This window comes from Petaurus breviceps, unplaced genomic scaffold, assembly GCF_028583685.1.
Source record: "Petaurus breviceps papuanus isolate PSGF00001 unplaced genomic scaffold, PetGlider_PUasm1.0 90591, whole genome shotgun sequence".
NCBI lineage: Eukaryota > Metazoa > Chordata > Mammalia > Diprotodontia > Petauridae > Petaurus > Petaurus breviceps.
This window is the reverse complement of record NW_027187280.1, coordinates 2,261,247-2,283,104: the sequence shown is the minus strand read 5'-3', so window position 1 is coordinate 2,283,104 and position 21,858 is coordinate 2,261,247. Positions and strand designations below refer to the sequence as shown.

The following is a 21,858-nucleotide window of genomic DNA, read 5'->3' as shown; positions in this document are numbered from 1 at the left end:
ATATCATGTGTGAAAATCTGCCTATCTACTTCCAAAGCCTTCATCAATAGCTTATAAGAACCATTCTTAAGAGACTTTCCAATATGGTAGAACACTCCAAAGACTGTACTCTGCTGGTGCAGCCTTCAAGAACTCAGGCTCAATAGCACACTGGGGAATCAGTATGACGTTGTGAAGGCTCAACTAGCTTCTAAAAATTTTTCCCAGTGAACAGATACCTAACAGTTGCTTTTCAAGAGACTCATATTTTTTGAGTTGGAAGGGACCCCAAGGGATAATATGGTAGACTCCCTTGCTTTGAGACACTTCCATTTTACAGATGAGGCAAGTATAGGCTTCATACCTTCCTAAGAAATAGTGAACTTCAAAATCCAGACTAGAATAACTAGCTAATCTTATCATGATTATATATGCCCCCACCAAAAGGCAGCAGAAAAACACATGGCGGTTATAATCAGGATCGAGTGCATTATCAACAATGTGTTATAGGACCCATATCTTAACTCCTCCTCCCCACAACTCCCACTTTATGCAGGTCACACAGTTTTCTTCCTTAAAAGGTATTGAGACATTTCTTGGTTGGCTCAAAGGGCTACGGGTTCAAACTGTTGAAAACACTTTTTCATGGCCTCAGTACACAGCAGTGTGGGAGGAAGAGGAAGGTTTACCTGGTGGATCACAATAGTTAAGACAAGCAATGGAACTCTGCTTATCTGAGTCAACTCAAGGTGTCCCCAATAGCTACACTTATTGAGTATCCTTTTCTTACTATGGCTAAGATAATCTTTTGTTAACTGTTGAATGACTTCTCATTTTGAGTCAGTATTAAATCTAAATTACCAGGGGACTGGATTGAATCAGGCCCAGCTGAGAAAAAAATTGTACTCAAGTAGTATAAAAGACATCACTTAAAGAAAAGTATGCCTGGAAAAAAGAGTGGAGTTGATCACACAGTAATAAATGGAGAGGCCAAATATTGCACTGGAGTCCACAAAACACTAAAAGAATCAGAGAAGGCTCTCCATTTTAAGGCCTAGACTACCTACAGAGGATTTATGGGAAGACAGGAATGAAGAATAACACAAGATGAGAGTATATGGATATAATATTTACTAATAGAAAGTAGTACCCATGTTGATGTGATCACAGATTCATTAAAGTACTGAAAACAGAGCCCATAAAATGACAATGGGTTACTAGAGTCAAACCTGCACAGTAGTAACTGGCTTCTCTACTTCTGGTGTTTCCTCAGAAAACAGAGGTTCAAAATCATTCATGCTTTCGACATCTTCTAGAGATTGTTCAAGCTGCTCCAAGTCAGGTGTCTAAAATGAAAGAAATTCTGTAACTTCTGTGAACAGCAAAGATGTCAACCTTAATTCTAGACATATGGTCTTATCTGAAAGTTTAAAAACCTACATAAAAAATGTGAAAAACTTCTTAGGCTCATAAAATGATCATACACTAATGACTATCCTAATGATGGAATTTCAAGACTTTAAGAAATTAAAGTTATAAAACTGCAGTGGCTCCCATCTCAGTTTACCCCCTCATTATTTATCTAAATCCTAGACATTCCTTAAGATCCAACAAATCCCATCTTCCTTTGAAAAGACTTCTGTGGGGGCGGCTAGGTGGCACAGTGAGTAAAATGCCACCCCGAGTCAGGAGGACCAAGTTCGGTTCCGGCCTCAGACACTTAACACCCACACAAAAAAACTAGCCATGTAACCTTGGGCAAGTTACTTAACCCTAATTGCCCTCCAAAAGGCAAAAAAAAAAAAAAAAAAGACTTCTATGACCACACTAACATTTCAGGAAATATTCTGTGTCAGGGAACCAGTTTGGCATTAAGATACTAATATCCACTAAACAGAAAATTTGTTGCTATTATACTAGGTAAATAAAGCATGGCAGCTAAGTATTTTTTAAACTATTAAGATGAGTTGAATAGTTAGTTTTTGTTAATGCATATGATATGTTTTAGTGGGTTCTGGATTATACCAGTAGTTCAAAAATTCAAAAAAGTATCCAAAAATGAAATAATTTCAGGGACAGTGATTTAGAGTTTAGTAATTTCTCATTCCCCTTTATTAAAAAAAAAAAATAGGGACACTAATGCACTGTGGGTGGAGTTGTGAACTGGTCCAACCATTCTGGAGAACAATTTGGAACTATGCCCTATGAAACTAGGCTATGAAACTGTGTATAACCTTTGACTCAGCAATATCACTACTTGGTCTCTATCCCAAAGAGATCAAAGGAAAGGGGAAAGGGTCTATATGAATAAAAATATTTAGAGCACTTTTTTGTGGTGGCAAAGAATCAGAAATTGAGGGGATGTCCATTGACTAGGGAACTGCTGAACAAGTTGTGGTATGTGACTGTGATGGAATACTATTGTGCTATAAGAAATGTTAAAAGGGGTAGTTTCAGAAACACTTGGTAATATTCATATGAACTGATGAAGAGTGAAGTGAGCAGAACCCAGAGAACATCATATACCATAAGAACAATATAAGGATGATCAACTGAAAAACAGCCACTCTGATCCATATAATGATCCAAAATAATTCCAAGACTCATGATGAAAAATGCTATCCATCTCCAAAGAGAAAACTGATCAAATCTGAAGCATAATTTTTCCCTTTATTTCGCTTTTTTTTTTTTTGCTGAGGGCAACTGGGGTTAAGTGACTTGCCCAAGGTCACACGGCTAGTTTTTGTGTGTGTGTTAAGTGTCTGAGTCTGGCTTTGAACTCAGGTCCTCCTGACTCCAGGGCCGGTGCTCTATTCACTGCACCACCTAGCCGCCCCTCCCTTTATTTTTCTTGCTTTCCTTTTTGCAACATGGCTAATATGCAAATGTTTTTCATGATTTTACATGTATAACTGATATCATTGCCTGCCTTCTCAATGGATGTAGGAGGGAGAGAATTTGGAATTCAAAATCATTTTAAAATATTAAAAATAGCCACTAATTTTTTTTAAACACAACACCATGTAAGGAAATTCAGGAACCAGAAGGAAAAAGGTACAAAAGAAGATGAACAGAGGAAGAAATAGGATCGATATTTCTCTTGGAGTGTATTACAAACCACCTGGCCTGAAAGAAGAAACAGATGAAGAGTACTCAGGTCTAAAGACAGACTACAATGAGGGGAGGGGGAAGTGGCGGAGCACTGATGAGCTGGACTTCAATACTTGTTGCCGAGTCATTTTCAGTCGTGTCCAACTCTTCATGACGCCATTTGGGGTTTTCTTGGTAAAGATACTGGAGTGGTCTGTCATTTCCTTCTCCAGCTCATATTACAGAAGAGGAAACTGAGGTAGACAGGGTTAAATGACTTGCCCAGGGTCACAGAGCTGAATATGAACTCAGGTCTTCCTGACTCCAGGTCTGGCACTCTCTCCACTGTGCCATGTAGCTGCCCTGCAATACTTCAAACAACTATTATTTCACTGGTTTGAACAGTCTCTCCACTGATATAATCCAGAATTTCTATCTGAGTGGATGGATGAATGAGTTATTTGGACCAAAAATGCTAAGTGCTTTACCTATATGGAAATATGAAATATGGAAAGGATACTAATTAGCATCAATGTGGTGACTATGGATCATACTGCTAGGAAGTGCATACTATTTTTCCATCTCACAGACCTTCTTTCCTTCTTAATGCCTTGGCCCTATGCATTAAAGAAATTTCAAGTAAACACTCATCATTATTTGGCTCCAATAATTGCATCCATTCTATAGGGAATCGACCCAGCCTCTTCTTTCTGCTCTCTTGTTGAGGACAATCACAATCATATGCAAAGAGACAAGGAAAGGGCTGCTTTGCCAAATGGAATTGGGCAAAAAAAAATAAAACTGGTCTTCCCTCTGAGAAGGTGTTAACTTATTCCTCTTATTGGGTACCATTTGACTAGAAAAACCACTTAAAAGCAAACTCGGTCTCTATCTACCCTACTTGTCCTTTCAGGGGCCCTTCAATTACCTCTGGTTTGGTATCTACAACATCCACTTCAATACTGACTTCTGCCTGGAGGATTTTCTGCTTAGTTTGTTCCACTGACAAACTCAGTTTTTGTATATAAGATTGCAGCTCCTCTGGAGAGTCCATGTTCAATTCTACCAGGGCTTTGTGAAACTGATCCATCTGACCATCTTCTAGAAGTTCCTATAATAAGATTGTTTAGAATTTCAAATAGCTGAAGAAGATTAATAGTGTATGCACTCAGACAAAAGAAAGACAAGGCTTTAAAAATTCTAAATTAGGCAAACAATTTTTAAAAAAATAAGACCTGGACAGGACATCTAGCACCTTATTTCAGAACACTCTACCCACATCATCCAAGGTACATGCACTAACTCATTCTCAGAGCCAAGGACATGTTTTTATCACCTTAAGTAACCACATATGGCACACTTTTCAGTACTTCAAGCATCTGTTATTTCACTGGTTTGGACACACTCTCTACTGATATAATCCAGAGTGCCTTTGTGTCTGATTAGATGGTTGAACAAGTTGTTTGGCCAAAAAATTCATCACCTGCTGATCAACCTTCTGGTAATAAGCACTTAGCTAGGCTTAACCTCAGATAACAGACACAGTGTGGTCTGCTGCTGGGCATAATATATAGAACATATCAGCAAAACTATTTAGTTTGTAATTCTGGTTAATTACCGATGCTTTAATAGCGGTGTTAACTGATGCATCATGTCAAAAGTTCTTCAAATAAATGAATGTAAACTGCAATAAAATGCTATAGTGAAAAAGTTTGGGTTTATTATTTAGATTCAGCCTTAAGGAGATACACATTAAAAAATTTCCATTAACTCACAGAAGTCTCCCTTCAAGTTCTATTACAATTTAAATTCATTTTCGAAAGCTTGAAATTTTCAATCCCTAGTTTACTGCTGAAAGTAAATTTCATGTTAGCCTGGGAGATAAAACTGTAGCCTTCTACTTTTAAAATGAAGATCTAGCTACAATTCACTCATGATTTTAAAAATCTTTACTTTTAACCATGTTCTCCTGACTATGTCCCACAGCTCCAAAATCCTTATTTTATTCCGAAGACTAAAATGTTGGGACATATGTCTTGTTGGTCTAGGCTGGAAAGTTTCACAGAAGAAGCTCTAGCCTTACTCTGGTATACATACTAAATATTAATGTGCCATTACTTGCACGAAGAGAAGTCTGTCCAGCCGCTCTTGGTCAAGTTGTAGTTTTTCTTCTCGCCGTCGAGCATTGAGTTCCTGAAGCCGCCGTAGCTGCTGCTGCCGCCTCTCCTGCTTCTCTTCAGACGTCAAGGTGCTACCAAGTAGCTTGCTGGAGAAGGGGAGCTGCATCTTATGAACATGATTTTCATAATATTCAGGAGATCTCCACTTCTGCAATTCTTTTTTTTTTAATTTTAGAGAATTATTAAAGAGAAGCATTATTGTGGATAAACACTATGTTAAATACAGCAATACTTATTAGAACATTAGATGTCAGAAGGTGTTGGTTCTGGGCACAGTTATGTTACTAAGTAGCTCTGTGACCCTGGGTGAGTCTATGATCTCTGGGCACTTGAGTTTCCTCACCTATAAAATGAAAACACTGGACTACATGATTACTGAGAATCCCTTCCAGTTCCAGAAAGACAATCTGTTGTAAGAAATTCTACCATAAGTAAAAACAACAAAGGAAACATGGAGATATATTACAGGAGGTGTGAATGAAAAATATCAAAAAATCAAATACCAACTGAAATAACACATAAGATAAATGAGTAGAACAAAAGGCAATTGCTCAGTCATGGAAAGAGGTCTAGAAGAAAAGTAGCTGTAGAATAGAGTCGTGCTACAGAAAACTAAGTCCCAGGTGCCAAGAGAAGTCTGTGACTTGGATGCATACACTCCTATACCCCCTTTTGCTCATTCTCTTCAGGAGAAATCATAGTATTTAATCATGATATTAGTGACATGGGGAATAACTCTGGTCAGCTAGGTGTGAGCCCAGCATACTGAGCAAGAAGATCTAAATTCAAATCCAGCCTCAGACATTTACTAGCTGTGTAACCTTTGGAAAGTCACTTATCCTCTATCTGCCTCAGTTTCCTCAACTGTTAAAATGAGAATATTATCTCCCAGGGTTGTTATGAAGATCAAATGAGCTAATATTCGTAATGTACTTATTTAGCACAGTGCCTGGCATATAGGCACTATATAAATGCCAGCTATCATTATAATGTTATTCAAAGGCTATGCCAGCAATATATAAACTCCAACATACAGTACTATGCTGGATATGTTTCAAGATCAGCCCCAGTGACTGTATGCCCACTGTATAAGAAATCATTTAGTTAAGTTCGGAGAAATTTATCAGTATGTTTAGCCAAAGTGTTGAATTTTTTGGCTATGGTAACCCACAAGGGCCATCTAAGTCACAGAGGGGTTTGTACTGGTAGATGGGACTGCTCAGATGGCTGAAATCACAGATTCTTAAATAATAAAGTGTGAATTAATCTTATTATAAAGATACTCTATTCCCAGATGATTTGTTCATTGCAATTTCACTGTCCTATTTTCCAAGATTCACTCTCTTTCTAAAATTCTGCCCAAAATGTTTTTCCTTAATTTTAAATCACGTATCCCAGCTCCAAATATTGTCATAGGTAATCTTTGGAGGAAGCATGATATAAAAGAGCAGAGGACTAAACTCTCTATTGGATTCAGGAAGACCTGGCTTCAAACCCAGACTTGGATACTTACTACTAGCTATGCCTCTGAACAAGTCACTTAAACTCTTAGTTCCTCAACTACAAAACAGAAATAATAAGGGCACCTGTTTCACAAAGGTGGTCAGGAGGCTCAAATAAGATAAAAAGTGCACAGCACTTTGCAAACCTTAAATGTGAGTTATTACCTTATAAATATCTCTAATGACTTTACAAGTAAACTATGGAAACTTGTTTGTTGTTTAGTCTTTTCAGCTGCGACTGAACCTTCATGATCCCCTTTGGGGTTTCTTTGGCAAAGATATTGGTAATTTGCTATTTCCTTCTCCAGTAGATCCATTTTGTCTGGCAATCAGAGGTTGACTTGCCCAGGGTCACACAGCTAGGAAGTGTGTGGGATCAAATTTGAATGTAGGTCTTCTAGACTTCTGACTCCAGACCCAGTGCTCTATCAACTCAGTCACTGACTGCCTCCATCTCCCTTGTTTACCTAAAGCAATTAAGTACTTTAAAATATGAATGAATGAATGAAAAAAGGGGAAATAAACTAGAAGTTCCTGATAAGGAGATAATAAAGTGAGAAAAGAGAATGACAACTCCTGAACCAAACAACTACAGAGCTGCCACAGCAACTTCCACAGCAGTTCTATGGAGAAGCTGTTCACAAGAGCTACTAGCAAAAATGACAAAAGACCGAGGAACTTATGGAAAACAAAGTAATGATGAGTATGGTGAATTCTGCAGTGACCTACATAGTATGTATGATATTTGTCTTTCTGCCACAGTTAAAGTAATAGTTACTTATGCACAAAGGCCATCTTTCCACTCACCCAGACTCACAACCTAGGGGTTCTCTCTCTCTTATCTCCCATGTGTCCAATCTGCTACCACATCCTATTGATTCTACCTTTGCAACGTCTCACAGATGGCCACTTCTCTGCTGTGATGCTGTCACTATTCAGGTGCAGACCCTCATCAGTCTATTGCAAAAGTCTGGTTGACCTGACTCAAGATTTCCACACTCTAATCCAACCCCTGACTAGTTATCAAAGTGATCTTCACTTTGTCATTCCCATACTCAACACACTCACCCTGGCTTTTGAAGAAGCCCTTCATAACCTGGTCCTTTTCTACCTTTCCAGTTTTCTTACGGCTGACTTTCCACATATGTACTCTGATCCAGTGACTTTTGCCTCATTGCTATTCCTCACAAAACATGTTCTATGTCCCGACTGCATTTTCACTGGTTGTCTCCCATCTCTGGAATGTTCCCACACATCATTTCTGCCTCGCTTCCTTAGTTTTCTTCAGGCCTCAGCTAAAAATCCGCCTTCTGCAAGAAGATTTTCCCAGTCCTCTTTAATGTGCCTTTCCGCTGAAATGATCTCCCATTTTGTTTATACTGCGCGTATCACGTTCACACACCGCTGTGTGCGTGTTGTCTCCACCCTCCATCCCTCGATGGCGAGTTCCTTAAGGGCAGGGACTGTTTTTGCCTTTCTTTGTATCCTAAGCTCTTAGTACTATACCTGGCATATGGTAGGTGATTAAAAAATATTTGCTGGGGGCGGCCAGGTAGCACAGCGAGTAAGAGCACCGGCTCCAGTGTTGAGAACACCTGTAGATGGAATCCTGGGCTCAGACACTTAGCACCCACCCAGAAACACCTGGCCGTGTAACCTTGAGCAAGTTACTTAACCCCAATTGCCTAAAAAAAAAAAATATTTGCTGACTTAACTTGGTTTCCCTTCCTTCCTTCGGTCATTCATTCATCCTGCTACGTTAGGCACTTGGTATACACAGAAAAAAATAAAAACAGATCCTTTCCTCAAGGAGCTTTTACTCTGCTGGAGCATAACAACATGTACACAGATAAATATATACAAAATAAATACAAAGTAATACTGGGGAAAGGCCCAATAACTGGAGGGTAGTAGCAGGTAAAGTCTCAGGTATTATCTAGCTGGGGGATGTGGAATCTGCTGCCTTCAGGCCACAGGTGGCCTTTTAGGTCCCTGGGTGTGACCTTTTAAGTCCAAGTTTTACAAAATAAATCCTTTTATTGAGGGGATTTGTTCTGTGAAGCTTGGATTCAGTCAAAGGGCCACATCCAAGGACCTAGAAGGCCTTGAGGCTGTAGGATCCCCATCTCTAATTTAAACTTTGAGCTGGGTCTGAAGGGAATTAAGAATTTTAAGAGAACAAGCCAAGGAAGAAATAATTCCTGGCATAGAGACAATGTGTTCAAAGGCAGAGACAGGAGATGGAATGTCATGTCCAGTGAATGGCTAGTAGGCCCGTTTGGCTGGAATTTGGAGTTTATGAAGTAATGTAATGTTCAATAATCCTCAAGGATTATTGTTCAATAATTGTTCAATAATCCAGTAGGCTAGAGACAAACTGTAAGAGATTTTAAGTGTCTTGGTGTTCATATTTTTATCTTACAGAAAAAAAGGGGCCATTTATAGCTTGAATAGGAGAGTGACATGGTCAGTGACAAGGCTTCTACTTGAAGAGAAGGTAAAAGGGTTCAAAGGACATTTCTCCAGTTTCCAGATTATCAGGAGAAATGAAATGTTCTTCAAATAAGCGGAAGGACTTAAATATAAAAACAAAAAAATAAAGAGACAAAGAAGAATTTTGTTCTGTCAGTAGACTGAAAAGTAGAAGGGAGGACAAAGGACAGAAGAAGAAAGGAAAAAGGATCACTGATCATCTGGAGCAAAGTAACAGACATGAGGAAAGAGCTGTCAGCACCTACCAAGGAGGAACTGCTTGTCCTCCACCATGACACTTACTACCCACTTCTGGTGAGTCATGTTACCACATATGATAACGCTGGAAAGAATTTAGAAAGCACTGATGAAGATTATGAAGTCCCGAGCAAAAAGACAAGGGATATGGGTAGTATTTTCATTACTGCTACCAATCAAGGATAAGGGGCTAAATTTAGACTTGATAATAAGGAAAATCTTCTAAACAGTTAAAATTATTCAAAAGGAGAATAGCCTTCCTTCAGAGGTAGTGACTTCTCCTTAGTTAAAAACCTTCAACCAAAGAACAGATGACCAGTTCTTACATGATGTATAAGATACATACAGATCTGGAAGGGTTGTTTCAGATAGCATTTTTCCAAATTCCTCATTTTACAAGTGAAAAAACAGAAACCAATAGAGATTAAATGACTTTTCCAAGGTGACACAGGTAGTATCAAGAGTGGGAGAGTCTTGTTAAATCCGGGGTTAGATTAGATGGCTTCTATAGTCCCTCTTAACTCAGAATCTGATTTTATTTAAAAAGGCTTACTGAAACTACGGAGATAAATCTACCCTGTTTTTTAGTTTTAATGTCCAGGGAAAGCTAGTAAAGTATCTTTATGTTGCTGCATGTACTACTTACATATATAGCAAATTTTAATCTCAACTGTTGGTTTCTGAAAATAAACTGAGGTAGAAATACTCCTATACCATTTTTAAAAGTTGCTGCAACTGGAATCCCCTTTCCCTGAGGTCTTTAATAAAAGACATAGCCATTGGTATTAGGTAATTTATTTGCATCAAATATAGCAAATAACATCATTATAGTTTCATCTTAATATTATTCTATCACATATTAAGATAAATGGGAAAAATTATATATTTCAGCACCAATACTTCATTCTCCTGTTTAAAGGTTTAAGGTTTCTGTATCAAATAAAGAATAAAAAAGTAGAACCAAAAGAATATACATGATGGCTACAATAAAAATAAGTTTTCAGTTTAAATACTGTTTAAACTGCTCTGTAATGGATACTGTAATGATTATACTACTTAATCAAATAATAGTAAGAACTAATACTGACACTGTCCCTTTAAGAAAAGTTTCTTGTATAAACTCAGGATTACAGTTCCAAAGTAGACTCCAAATTGTAAGTGGTGGCTGATAAAGGAGAGACCCTACCAACTACAATTCCTAAAAGACCTTGCTGAGAAAGGAAAAAAGTTACCTAAAAAAGGTAAACTGGCAGGGAAAATTTTCACTTGGAAAAGACTAAATTTGCCAAGATGAGCTCTAAAAACTAAATTTGTAGAGGGAACTACACCAAAAGTTTAAGCAAAATAATTAAATAATTTTTAAAACTTAAAACTAGCTCTTAGAAATAAAGAATGTTTTTAAAAAAAGAAGAAAAGACAGAAGGGATGATTACTTTCTTCTATAGTTTAGGAGAGTTCTTAAGAAACAGGAAATAAAACTAAGTGATCTGAATCCCTAGCATGTTTTAGGATTCTGATTTTTTTTTAAGTAAGCACTCATACAGAATTGCCAGAGTTCATCTATGTAACAAATACTGAAAATAATAGAGATGAAATAAGTCATAAAGTCTGTGATCAAAAGGTTTACATCATTACCTTCCACATAATCTTCAGCGATATAGCTATGCTCATGCAAGATTTCCTCCATTCGACTTAGAGTGATGGCTGCTAAATGTCCAGGATATTTCAGCTGGAGAAGACGTTGTAGGTATGCAGCTGCTTGGCTTCCTCCAAGATTGATTCGTTTACAGTTTTTGGCATCCAACCTATGGTCCAATCCACAGAAATAACACTGAGCTGTTCAACAACAAGGAATAGAGAAAAACAATGCATCTTTGGGCAGGGGTAAGCAATTTTAAGACATTAACCCTAAGGTATTACAGGGAGTCTGTTTTCCCATTAGTGTACTTCGAGTATCAAAGGCTATCAGGTGATGAGACGCTACCAAAACAGGTCTCCTGTGCATAGGTAAATAATTTTTTTCAAACATACACACAAGATTTTACAAACAGTTGATTAAGGAAATAACACCAATATAGTCAAGCTAAAGAGAGGATTTTTAAGTACAATTCAAGTAAAAATGAAGTTTTAGAAGTCAGGAGGTTTTAAATTGTTATCCTAAGAGAAGTTTAGAACAAATTTGTGTTCACATCCTTGCTACCCCACCTACCTAAGGACCCACCCCACTCTAGTGTGAAATGATTATGAAAGGGAATTGCTGTCATAGTTCAGTCAGGTCCAACTCTTTATGACCCCATTTGGGGTTTTCTTGGAAAAGATATTAGAGTGGTTTGCCATTTCTTTTTCAGCTCATTTTACAGATGAGGAACTGAGGCAAACAAGGTTAAGTAATTTGCCTAGGGTCACACAGTTAGTAAATGTCTGAGGTCAGATTTGAGCTCAGAAAGATGAGTCTTCCTGACTCCAGGCCCAGCACTCTATTTGCTGTACCTAGTTGCCCTTTTATGAAAGGGAGAGGTCCCTTTAACTCTAGGAGTGAAGGGAGTAGTCCACGAAGGAATGGGATATAGATTTAGTAACTCCAGAAATTCTAGAATGTTAACCCACACTGTATTTTGCCATATCTTTTCCTTGTTCAAGAATCCTACAAATGTTACCTCAAATTGTCTTGGGGCAGAGATTCATCTTGAAGGGCACTGGGGACTATTTCTTGTTGGAATTCTCTCTCACCAAACTAGAAACGGCTTGGATATAGATTAATGATAAATGAAATAAAATTGTTTATGGCAGACTGGTGCCTAAACACATTACAGTATTAGTATTAATATTTCTCTTCTACATTAAAAAAAATAGTATCGTAAAGAACAGGTAGTAAACAAAAATAACTGTCACACGCGCTGTCTTCCTCCATTAGATTGTTTGCTCCTTAAGGAAATGAGATATTTTTGTCTTTCTTTGTATCCCCAGGGCTTATCACCGTGCCTAGCACTTAACAGGTACTCAATAAATGCTTGCTGAATTGATTTAAATGCCAATAGAAATAAGAATTATTATTGCTATGATCTGGTAGTTCATCCAACACAAAGTTATCACAGATATGTGTATGTAGCATATAGGCCCCGCTTGCTGAGGCTGTAAAGGCATCATGTCCTAGCTATCTCTATATATCTCCCATGGTCTAGCACAAAGTTCAGTGTAGGATATGCAAGTACTTGATAAACTGGGTGAATGAATGAAAAAAAAATGCTAATGAAATTTGACTGCGATATCATACTCTGCATTAGGCACCAGTATCTAACTCATGATACACAATATAAGAATGTCAAGAATTAAAAGTACTCTCCCTTCTTTGCACTTCATATAGTAAGAAATTCGACTGACAGTTAGTTTTACTGAACTTTTTCCTCCTTTCTTTGAATTCTTTAAAAAAAAAACAATTAAAATTTCCTATTTTATTTTCCTAATTCTTTTGGCTTGAGACTGTATATATTGCATTTACTGAGGGAATATCTATTTTAAGTGTGCATTATTTTTCAACAATCTCACTTTTTTTTTCTTCAAGAAATCTATAAGAAACTTACTAATTTGACTTTATTCAACTATGCAAAAGAATTAATAGAAACTATCTACCTGGGTAGGAAAAAACTGCTAGGAGTATCTTCTCTGGCCAAGAGAAAACAGCAGATTAATTGAAGTTTCTCTAATCTTTAAATAACCTAATTTATGTTAACTAAAGAATACTGTAAACCCTATACAGTAAATTAACAAACTAGTTCCAAAGTATGAAGATATTATAATTACAGGACCATCAAATTTTATCATTGGGTAATGTAGTCTAAACTCCTTCATTTTATAAATGAGGTAAATAAATAGGGTCCAGAAACATTCAATGACCTGCCCAAGATCTAGTGATAGCATTGAGACTAAAACCTGTATCTCCTGATTCCCAGTCCAATATTTTCCCCCTTAAATATTTTATTCAAGCATTTTCTTTAAAAATATCAGTTACTTACAAAGAAGTCTACATAAGCAAAATAAGCCAACTTCAATATTCTTTCTGGTGTAGTACAACACTTTCTTCTTTTCTGAATTTTCTACAATTCATTCAAATGTGTGAAGTATAACTCACCTTCCTTTTAAAACTGGTAAAATATGAGTACACTGATATCCAGAAGAAACAATCAGGCCACTTGAAACTGAGCTTTTTCTTTTATTGTGGTAGAAACTGTAGAGGCTGTCAATTCCATAAGAAACTTTGGGAATCCCATAGCATTCAAAAAGGAGCTCTGACATCATCTGTCTTGAATACAGTGGATTGCAAACAGCTTCTGTTAAAACTATTGGATGATCAACACAGCCCTATGTAGAAATGAAGAGGTAAAAATGAAAGTGATAATAAAAGATGATTAATAGTTTTTAAAAAGCAGAAATTAACTTCCTTGTTATACTGGCTTTTAGTTAGGTTGAATCAAACCAACTTAGTGAGGCAGAGAAAATTAACCTCTCCTTGTCAATCTGAAACCACACATTTCCAAACAACACAAGTTACGTATTCATACTACGCAAAGTTATAATTCAGTTGAGATCATAATCTATACTTTTTCTAAAAAGTTATTTTATTTTCTTGTATTGTATACTCCATGAAAACCAGTACCGGTAGCCCTACAAGAAGCAGAGTGAGTAGGTAGGTGAAAGACCTCAAAGACATATGGCATCTACCTCACACTCATAAGATTGGCAAAGATGACAAGAAAATTACAACTGTATGAGGTAAGTCGACTTAGGGAAAACAGGTACACTAATGCATTATCAGTGAGCAGTGAACTGACTTGGCCATTTTGGAAAGTGATATGTAATAATTTCCCAAAAGTTACTGCTTATCCCCTGACCCAGCAATAATACTACTACTATCTTGACCTAAAAGAGACCAAAGAAATAGGAAAAGGACCCATACGTACAAAAATGTTTATAGTGCCTCTTTCTGTAGTGGTGAAGAACTGGAAACCAAGAGGTTTAATTGGAGAATAACTGAACAAATGATAGATTATTATCATGTACAAGAAATTATGAAAAGGAATTATTTTAATGAAATCTGAGAACCCTTGAATGAACTGAGACAGGAGGCAGTGAATAAAATCAGGAGGACAATTTAAACAATACAACAACACTGCAAAAACAACTTTGAAAGACTTAAGAGCTCTGATCAGTACAATGACTAATTCTGAGTCCAGAAGATCAATAATAAAGCATGCTACTCACTTTTTGACACAGACAGATTCAGAATGTAGATTTTTAGACATGGACAATGCAGAAATTTTGTTTTGCTTGATTATGCATATTTGTTGTAAAGGTTTTCTTTTTCAATGAGAGGGTGAGAAAATAGATTTTTACCATTAAAAAAATCACATTTAATGGCTAAACAAGCTGTGGTATATGATTGTAATAGAATATTATTATGCTATGAGAAATGACAAGCAGGATGATTTCAGAAAAACCTGCAAGACTTACATGAACTGATGCAAAGTGAAGTGACCCTGTACACAGCAACAATATTGTTTGATAAAGAATTGTAAATGACTTAGCTATCCTTAGCAATACAAATCATCCAAGACAATCCCAAAGAACTAACGAAGAAGCATACTATCTGCATCCCAAGAAAGAACTAATATTGTTTGGATACAGATTGAAGCATGCTATTTTTCACTTTTTTTCCATCCTTTTTCTTTTGAGTCTTCTCATGTAAAATGAATAAAATGGAAATGTTTTACATAATTTCACCTATATCTGATTGCTTACTGTCTCAGGAAAGGAGAAGGGGAAGGGAAGGGAAAGAGACTTGATTTGGCCAGAATTTGGAATTCAAACTTTAAAAAAAAGTTTAAAAATTGTTTCAGCATGTAATTGGGAGAAAAAATGAAATATATATGCTTATATGTGTATTTTTTAAATCTTATTTTTAGGGAAAAAAACCCCAAGCTCATTATCTTTCCCCCTAAACTTGTTCCTTCTTCTGAATATACAGTCATTCTGATTGGCATTCACCCAGTCTCCCTTGTTTATGACACTGAAGTTATCTCTGACTTTACCTCTTCTTCATCTGTCATATCCAATCAGTTACCATATACCTCTCAATTGTACTTCTGAAATATCTCTCCAACCTTTGAAATATCTCTGAAAGTCTCCTCCTTTTTATTCACATGGCCACTATTCTATTCAGTTCCTCATTATCACCCACTTGAACAAATGCAATGGACTCCCTTACTGCCTTTCTTTTAATCTCTTCCCTAGTCTATTCTATTCTATTTATACTGCTGTTAGAATAATCTTTCTTTCTTTCTTTTTTGGAGGGCAACTGGGGTTAAGTGACTTGACCAAGGTCACATGGCTGGATTTGAACTCAGGTCCTCCTGACTCCAGAGCTGGTGTTCTATTCACTGTACCACCTAGCCACCCCAAGAATAATCTTTCTTCACATAGTCTGATCATTCCACTCTTAATGGCCCTCAAATTTTCAATGGCTATTGAGTAGATAGTAGCCTAATAAGGAAAAGTTTGAACTGATTTTCACTTCCTCTACAACCTGGACTATAGTGTAAATGGAATGAATTAATTAATGAAAAAACATTAAGCACTTACTGTGTGCAAAGCATGAGCAAGACCATCTCTATCTTCAAAGAGTTCGACATAAGTCAAGATAGGATAAAAAGAGTAAAAGAAGAGATAAATCTGGTGTCTCTTTTGAATTTTAATTTGCCAGGACTTAACACAGTTCTCCACACATATGTACTTAACAGATGCTTTTTCATTAATTGATTAATTCCTATGTTATAATCCTGCCCAGGTGGAATATTCTACCAAATTTCATTTTCCCATCCCCATACTTCTGCTATGTTCTCTTCTCCTCTACATCTGTGAATTCCTTGTTCAATCATTTCAATTGTGTCTGACTCTCCGTATCCCCATTTAGAGTTTTCTTGGCAAAGATCCTAGAGTAGTTTGCCATTTTCTTCTCCATCTCATTTTACAGATGAAGAAACTGAGGCAAATGGGTAAATAATTTGCCCAGGGCAACACTGCTAGCTTCTGAGATTAGATATGAACTCAGAAGGATGAGGCTTTCTGACTCCAGGCCCTGCACTCTATTTACTATGCCACCTAGCTGAATTGATATTCATCTTTTAAAACCAACTCAAATGCTGCTTTCTCTCCATGAAATCTTTGAATCCCTACAACCTTGCCCAGAACAGTGCTCAACAAAAAAAAAAGATGCTTCTTGAATAGATGCTTGCAGAAAGCAATGGAGAGATGACAAGTAAACCTCCGAAAACTAATCATAAAGAGGCTGAGATATAATAAGAATGGGAGGACAACTGAAGGGCATAAAAAGAGAGTAAAGAAGTGGAGATATAAGAGAGAACTGAGGGAATCCACAAAACGAATGTTGAGGAAGTAACTATGAGGCAAGGTGAAGTGGCAGTAGGGCGGGTGAGGAGAGGGACACGGATTAGGAAGGAGAAGGAGGGGCCTGAGTCTGACTGGAACACGGTAGGGTGAGGAGGTGGGGCATGAAGAGTGTGAGGAAAAAGAGGACAGTGAGGGGGCATGGCGGGTGAAGGAGAAAGGAACAGGGGGGCAGTTAGGGAGGGTCTGAGAGGCATGAGAGAGACGTACGGGGGTGAGAAGCAGGCCACAGGGGAAGTGAGGAGGAAAGACATGGGGGCATCGAGGAGGGTAGGGAGGGTCTGAGAGGGGCATAAAGAGGATGAAGATCGAGAGTGCCAGAGAAGGAGAAGGGAGTAAGAGAAGATCAGAAGTGAATAGAGATAAGGGAAGAGGTGTGAGGACGATCTGAAGGGGGAATAAAGGGTATGAAGGAGGGAGAATGGGTGGAGGCATGAGAAAGTGACAAGAGACTAAGCACTAAAGTTAAGTGGAAAGATCGGGGGATGCGGGCGGGGCAAAAAGGAAGAGGGGAGGATATGGGAGCAGCAAAAGCATAGTAGGAGAGCAGAGAGTGGAGGATAGATGTCTGAGGGGTGGGAGAATGAGAGGAGTCAGAGGGCTCCCAAAGGTGCGTGTGGGCGGGGCCTGAGGGGCAGGAGCCAGAGGGTTCCCGGGGTCAAGCTACGGGGCCCCTCACCTGCGAGGCGACGCCGAGGCGCTGGAAGCTGTAGTCGAGCAGCAGCTCCTGCAGCTCCAGGTTGACGGGCACATTGCGGTCGAAGGGCGAGCGGAGCAGCCAGCGCAGCGGCTCCAGGCTTCCCAGGTCGTTGCCCACCTGCGCGCCGCCGCCGCGCGCGGCCCCGCGACTGCGCGCACACACGGACCGGAAAAGCAGGCGCGGATCGGGCTCGGCCCCCGGGCAGGCCCAGCCCACACGTGCTTGGAACGAGCCGTTGTCTATCACTAGCGGCACCGGCTGCGGCACTCGCACGGCCGGAGGGGGCTCCAACACTGGGTCCGGCACCGCACGAACGTCCCGGAAAGCGTAGACGTTAGAGGCCGCCGCCATCTTGAAACGATCCGGCGGCGTCGGGGGCCGTCGCTTTTCCCTTCCCCCTGGCGCTACGGCCACCTCTGCCCCAGCGCAGACGTTCCGGTCTCGGTGTGTTTAGAGCGCGACTGCGTCTGCTTACTCCACGGCTCGCCATTGGACTAAGATCTTCGCCGGTCTTTTTGCTTATTGAAGCCAGTTCCACTAGAGGGCGAGAGGCGCTCTAGCCACTACTCTGAACAGTCTTTCCAGTGTGATGCACCCCTCCTCTTCCTCTGCCGTCCAGTGACACTGGAGTCCTGACTGTTCCAGGAACGAGACACTCCATGTCTTGGCTCTGGGCATTTTCCTGGCTGTTCCCCATGCCCTTTCCTCTGCTCCAATTACTGACCTCCCGGGCTTCCTTTAAGCCCCAACTAAAACCCCACCTTCTACAGGAAACCTTCACCAATCTTTCTTAATTCCTGTGCCTGCCCTCATTTAATTATTTCCTGTTTGTCCTGTGGGTGGCTTGCTTTATATATGTGTGTTTCATTACCCTGTTAGCTTCTCGAGGTCAGGAACTGCCTTTTGCTCCTTTTGTATGCCCAGCACTTGGCACAGTAGGTGCTTAGTAAATGTTTGGGATGAAATCGAATTTTTAAAAAATCGACATTTTCATAATCCTTATATACGAGAATCCAAGCAGGATGGACAGAACTTGAATTTGGCATTTTTTCCACTGATAAAACGAAAACTTTCATTTTATTTATTAGATTTTAATGATTTTTTGCCCCCTTTTCCTCAGACCCAAACCCCATCATCAGCATCATAGTTAGTATTTATATTGTTATAGTGCTTTAAGAATTACAAAGTTCTTTACATATCTTTATCTCATTTCATCCAGATATGAAAGAGTCAACCCATGAACTAGACACTCACATGTTTAGTTCCCCGTGGTCAAAACATCTTGATGAAGATCTGAATTTTTTTCATGCTTAGTCTCAGATGCTTTGATTTTGAGTTTGACAACCTGATTCAGGTTCTGCTACTTACTAAAGTTCTTTGCCTTGGTCAAATCCTTCTCTGCACCTCAGTTTCCCTTAAAATGAGAGGGAGTAGCTTTATCCAAGATCAGATAGCAAGTAATAAAATTCCAGACTCTTCTCTGCTGCACCATTATGTTTATCAAAGAATATATTTCTAACAAGTAGGACGCCCATTAATGGAATGAGCTTCCTTCAAAAAAGGACATCAAAAAAGCTGAATGATCATTTATCAAAGATATTCTAATCTATAGATTTTTGCTTCTGGTAGGGTTAAACTAGGTGGCCTCAGGGTGTGTGATTCTGTGAAATCTTAAAGGACTGGTTCCCCTCCTGAGTCACTCTGCCTTTTTGAAATGATCAACAAACACAATTCAGAAATACATCAGATGCTCTGTTTTTTAGCAGAGATATCTCCACCATATGTTAAGAGAGCTGGTCTCCCATCAGTACTATAGTCTGACTTTGTGCCAGTTTTGTGTTTGTGGTAAGAAATCGTGTTCATAACTCATGGACGTAAGAGCTGGAAGGGAACTGACAAGGTCGTCTATTTAAGGAATCATTTCATTTTGCTGATGGGGAAACTGAGGTTAAGTGACTTGCCACCCTCCATTTAGCTGAGTGAACAGTATTATGTTCATCTATCAATATGTCATTTTATCTCCATATATATAGCTTGTGTTCATTGAGTTGCAGTGATTTGAATCCATACAGTTTTGTTCCTTCCAAAGCTGCTTCTCTCTGATCTCTGTAAGCTGCTTTTGAGTATCGATTTCATCTATTGTATTTGTATACCCATCCCCTAACAATGCCTGGTATATAACAAGAGCTTAATTGATTATAATTATATTATTATTATTATGAATTATAAAAAGAGCTTACTTGGTTGATGTGTTTCTTTCAAATAAAACATACCTATGAGTTGCATGTTGCAATCATGAGTCCCACCTCATTACCTCTCAGTGACACCTGTAGGATTTATTTACCTCATATTGAATTTCCATTTAGTTTTAACTGGAACTCTACAGTATTTTGTACTGTTTTGGTGTCTTAAGATATGTTGAGACTTTTCTCTTATGAGTTATTCCATACTTCTTCCACTAGGTGGCTTTTTGTATATCTCATGCATTTTCCTCTGTATCTTTTTTTTTTTTTTAGTTTTATCTGGGCTCTTTTTCTTGCTCCCCATAACTCCAATTAAAACGTACGTGCTCAGATGAGTAAAACTCTAGAAAAATAATTTACATTCTATGTGAGGTGCATGCTATTTCTTGTTACATATAATTATAATGCAAATATTTATTACTCCTATTTTATAGAGAAGGAAATGCAAGAGGACAGAAACTGGTACACTTTTCAGTGACTTGTTTCCAAACGTCAACCTCTAACAGAGTTTGTTCTAAGAAAAACAAATTAAATTAGACTGTGTGTCCACATTTTATCTCTCTCAAGCTGGTTTGACACGCATTGCATGGGAGTACAGTCTAGCACTGGACCCCCCCCTAACGGGGCCATTCCAGAACTGGCTTGATTTGGGATTTGGGGGTGCAGGATTATATACCTTTTCAACAGGGGCTAATATCACCCACCATCATTCTACCTTCTGGACCAAGGAAGTATCTGTTCTATCAGACCTCCCACTATATCAGACCACTCCCAGTCGTGGGCTATCCAGGCAGAAGAATATAACTCTACCTAAACCTAGGCAGATTAGAAGTATATAACTCTTTAGAATTAGAAGTTTTAGAAGGAGAAGGAGGGGCCTGAGTCTGACTGGAACCCTACCGTGTTCCAGTCAGACTCAGGCCCCTCCTTCTCCTTCCTAATCCGTGTCCCTCTCCTCACCCCATAACTCTTTAGAATTAGAATTTAGAATTAGAAGTATATAACCTAAACCTGGGCAGATTAGATCACTTCAGGCCTGGTTTGGAGCTTGGCCAGGATAAGACTCAATGAAATCTTATTATCAGTCATGTTCTAGTGAAGAAGTTTAGAGAAGGTGGCTGGGGGGTGGAGGTGGGGGGAGGTTTTGATAATCATTTTTCACACAAACAATATTATTATCCAGGACTTGGAAATTGATTTTGTGAAATGTGAAAAGTCAAACCTCGGGGTGGCTAGGTGGCACAGTGAATAGAGTCAGGAGGACCTGAGTTCAAATATGGCCTCATAATACTTACTAGCCATGTGACTTTGGGCAAGTCAACTTAACCCCAATTGCCCCTCCAAAAGAAAAAGTCAAATCTCCTTTGTTAAAAGAGAAGGTGCTAATCAAATTTTCAGATGGGGGCACAACTTTCAAACCTTGATGAGGATGTACAAACCTCAATGCTGAAATTATCTAGTTTCTCCTCTTATTTTACAGTTGGGGGAATTTCTTTTCTAGGTTCTACTCCTTCCAAATATAATTCAAATCAATCTTACTTTTCCCCAACACACATATACACTCACACTCATACTCATTCACTCACTCAGTTTCCCCAAGAGCCAAAGATAAAGACATTCTAACAATACAGAGTCTGCTGAGTATTCTTCCCAGATGAGGCAACAATTTCCAAACTCTCAAAAGGACCCCGTAGTAAATGAGCAGATTTGTCTCCAGTTTTGTTTTCTCACCAGTCTCCAGGGTGGAAGGAAGTCCTAGAGTTGGGTAGGGGGTGGAGATCATGGTCAGCTCTCATCTGTCTTCCTCCCTGGTAACTCTGGACCCCTCCTTTCCCTCAGCAGCAATCACAGGGCTCATGATTGTGGCCACATGAGATCTTGCTAGCCCCTTCATGACCTTTCTTTGGAGCTGGGGTAAGGGGAAGCTCCCATGCTTAGGGTGCCATGCTAAACAGGGAGCAAAAGTGAAGGTT

General features: G+C 38.9%; 1 protein-coding gene across 1 annotated transcript in view; it reads right to left on the bottom strand.

Annotated features, from left to right (window-relative positions):
* Positions 1 to 18,021, bottom strand: part of ACTR5 (actin related protein 5) — a 37,611-nt gene extending 19,590 nt beyond the window's left edge. Inside the window, exons 1-6 of the mRNA XM_069063555.1 lie at positions 17,622 to 18,021; positions 13,611 to 13,840; positions 11,117 to 11,286; positions 5,188 to 5,405; positions 3,998 to 4,180; positions 1,209 to 1,325 (exon numbers count right to left, since the gene is read on the bottom strand). Coding sequence (XP_068919656.1) covers positions 1,209 to 1,325; positions 3,998 to 4,180; positions 5,188 to 5,405; positions 11,117 to 11,286; positions 13,611 to 13,840; positions 17,622 to 17,993 — 1,290 coding nt within the window. The 5' untranslated portion in view covers positions 17,994 to 18,021. The remainder of the gene's footprint in view (positions 1 to 1,208; positions 1,326 to 3,997; positions 4,181 to 5,187; positions 5,406 to 11,116; positions 11,287 to 13,610; positions 13,841 to 17,621) is intronic.
* Positions 18,022 to 21,858: the final 3,837 nt, after the last annotated feature.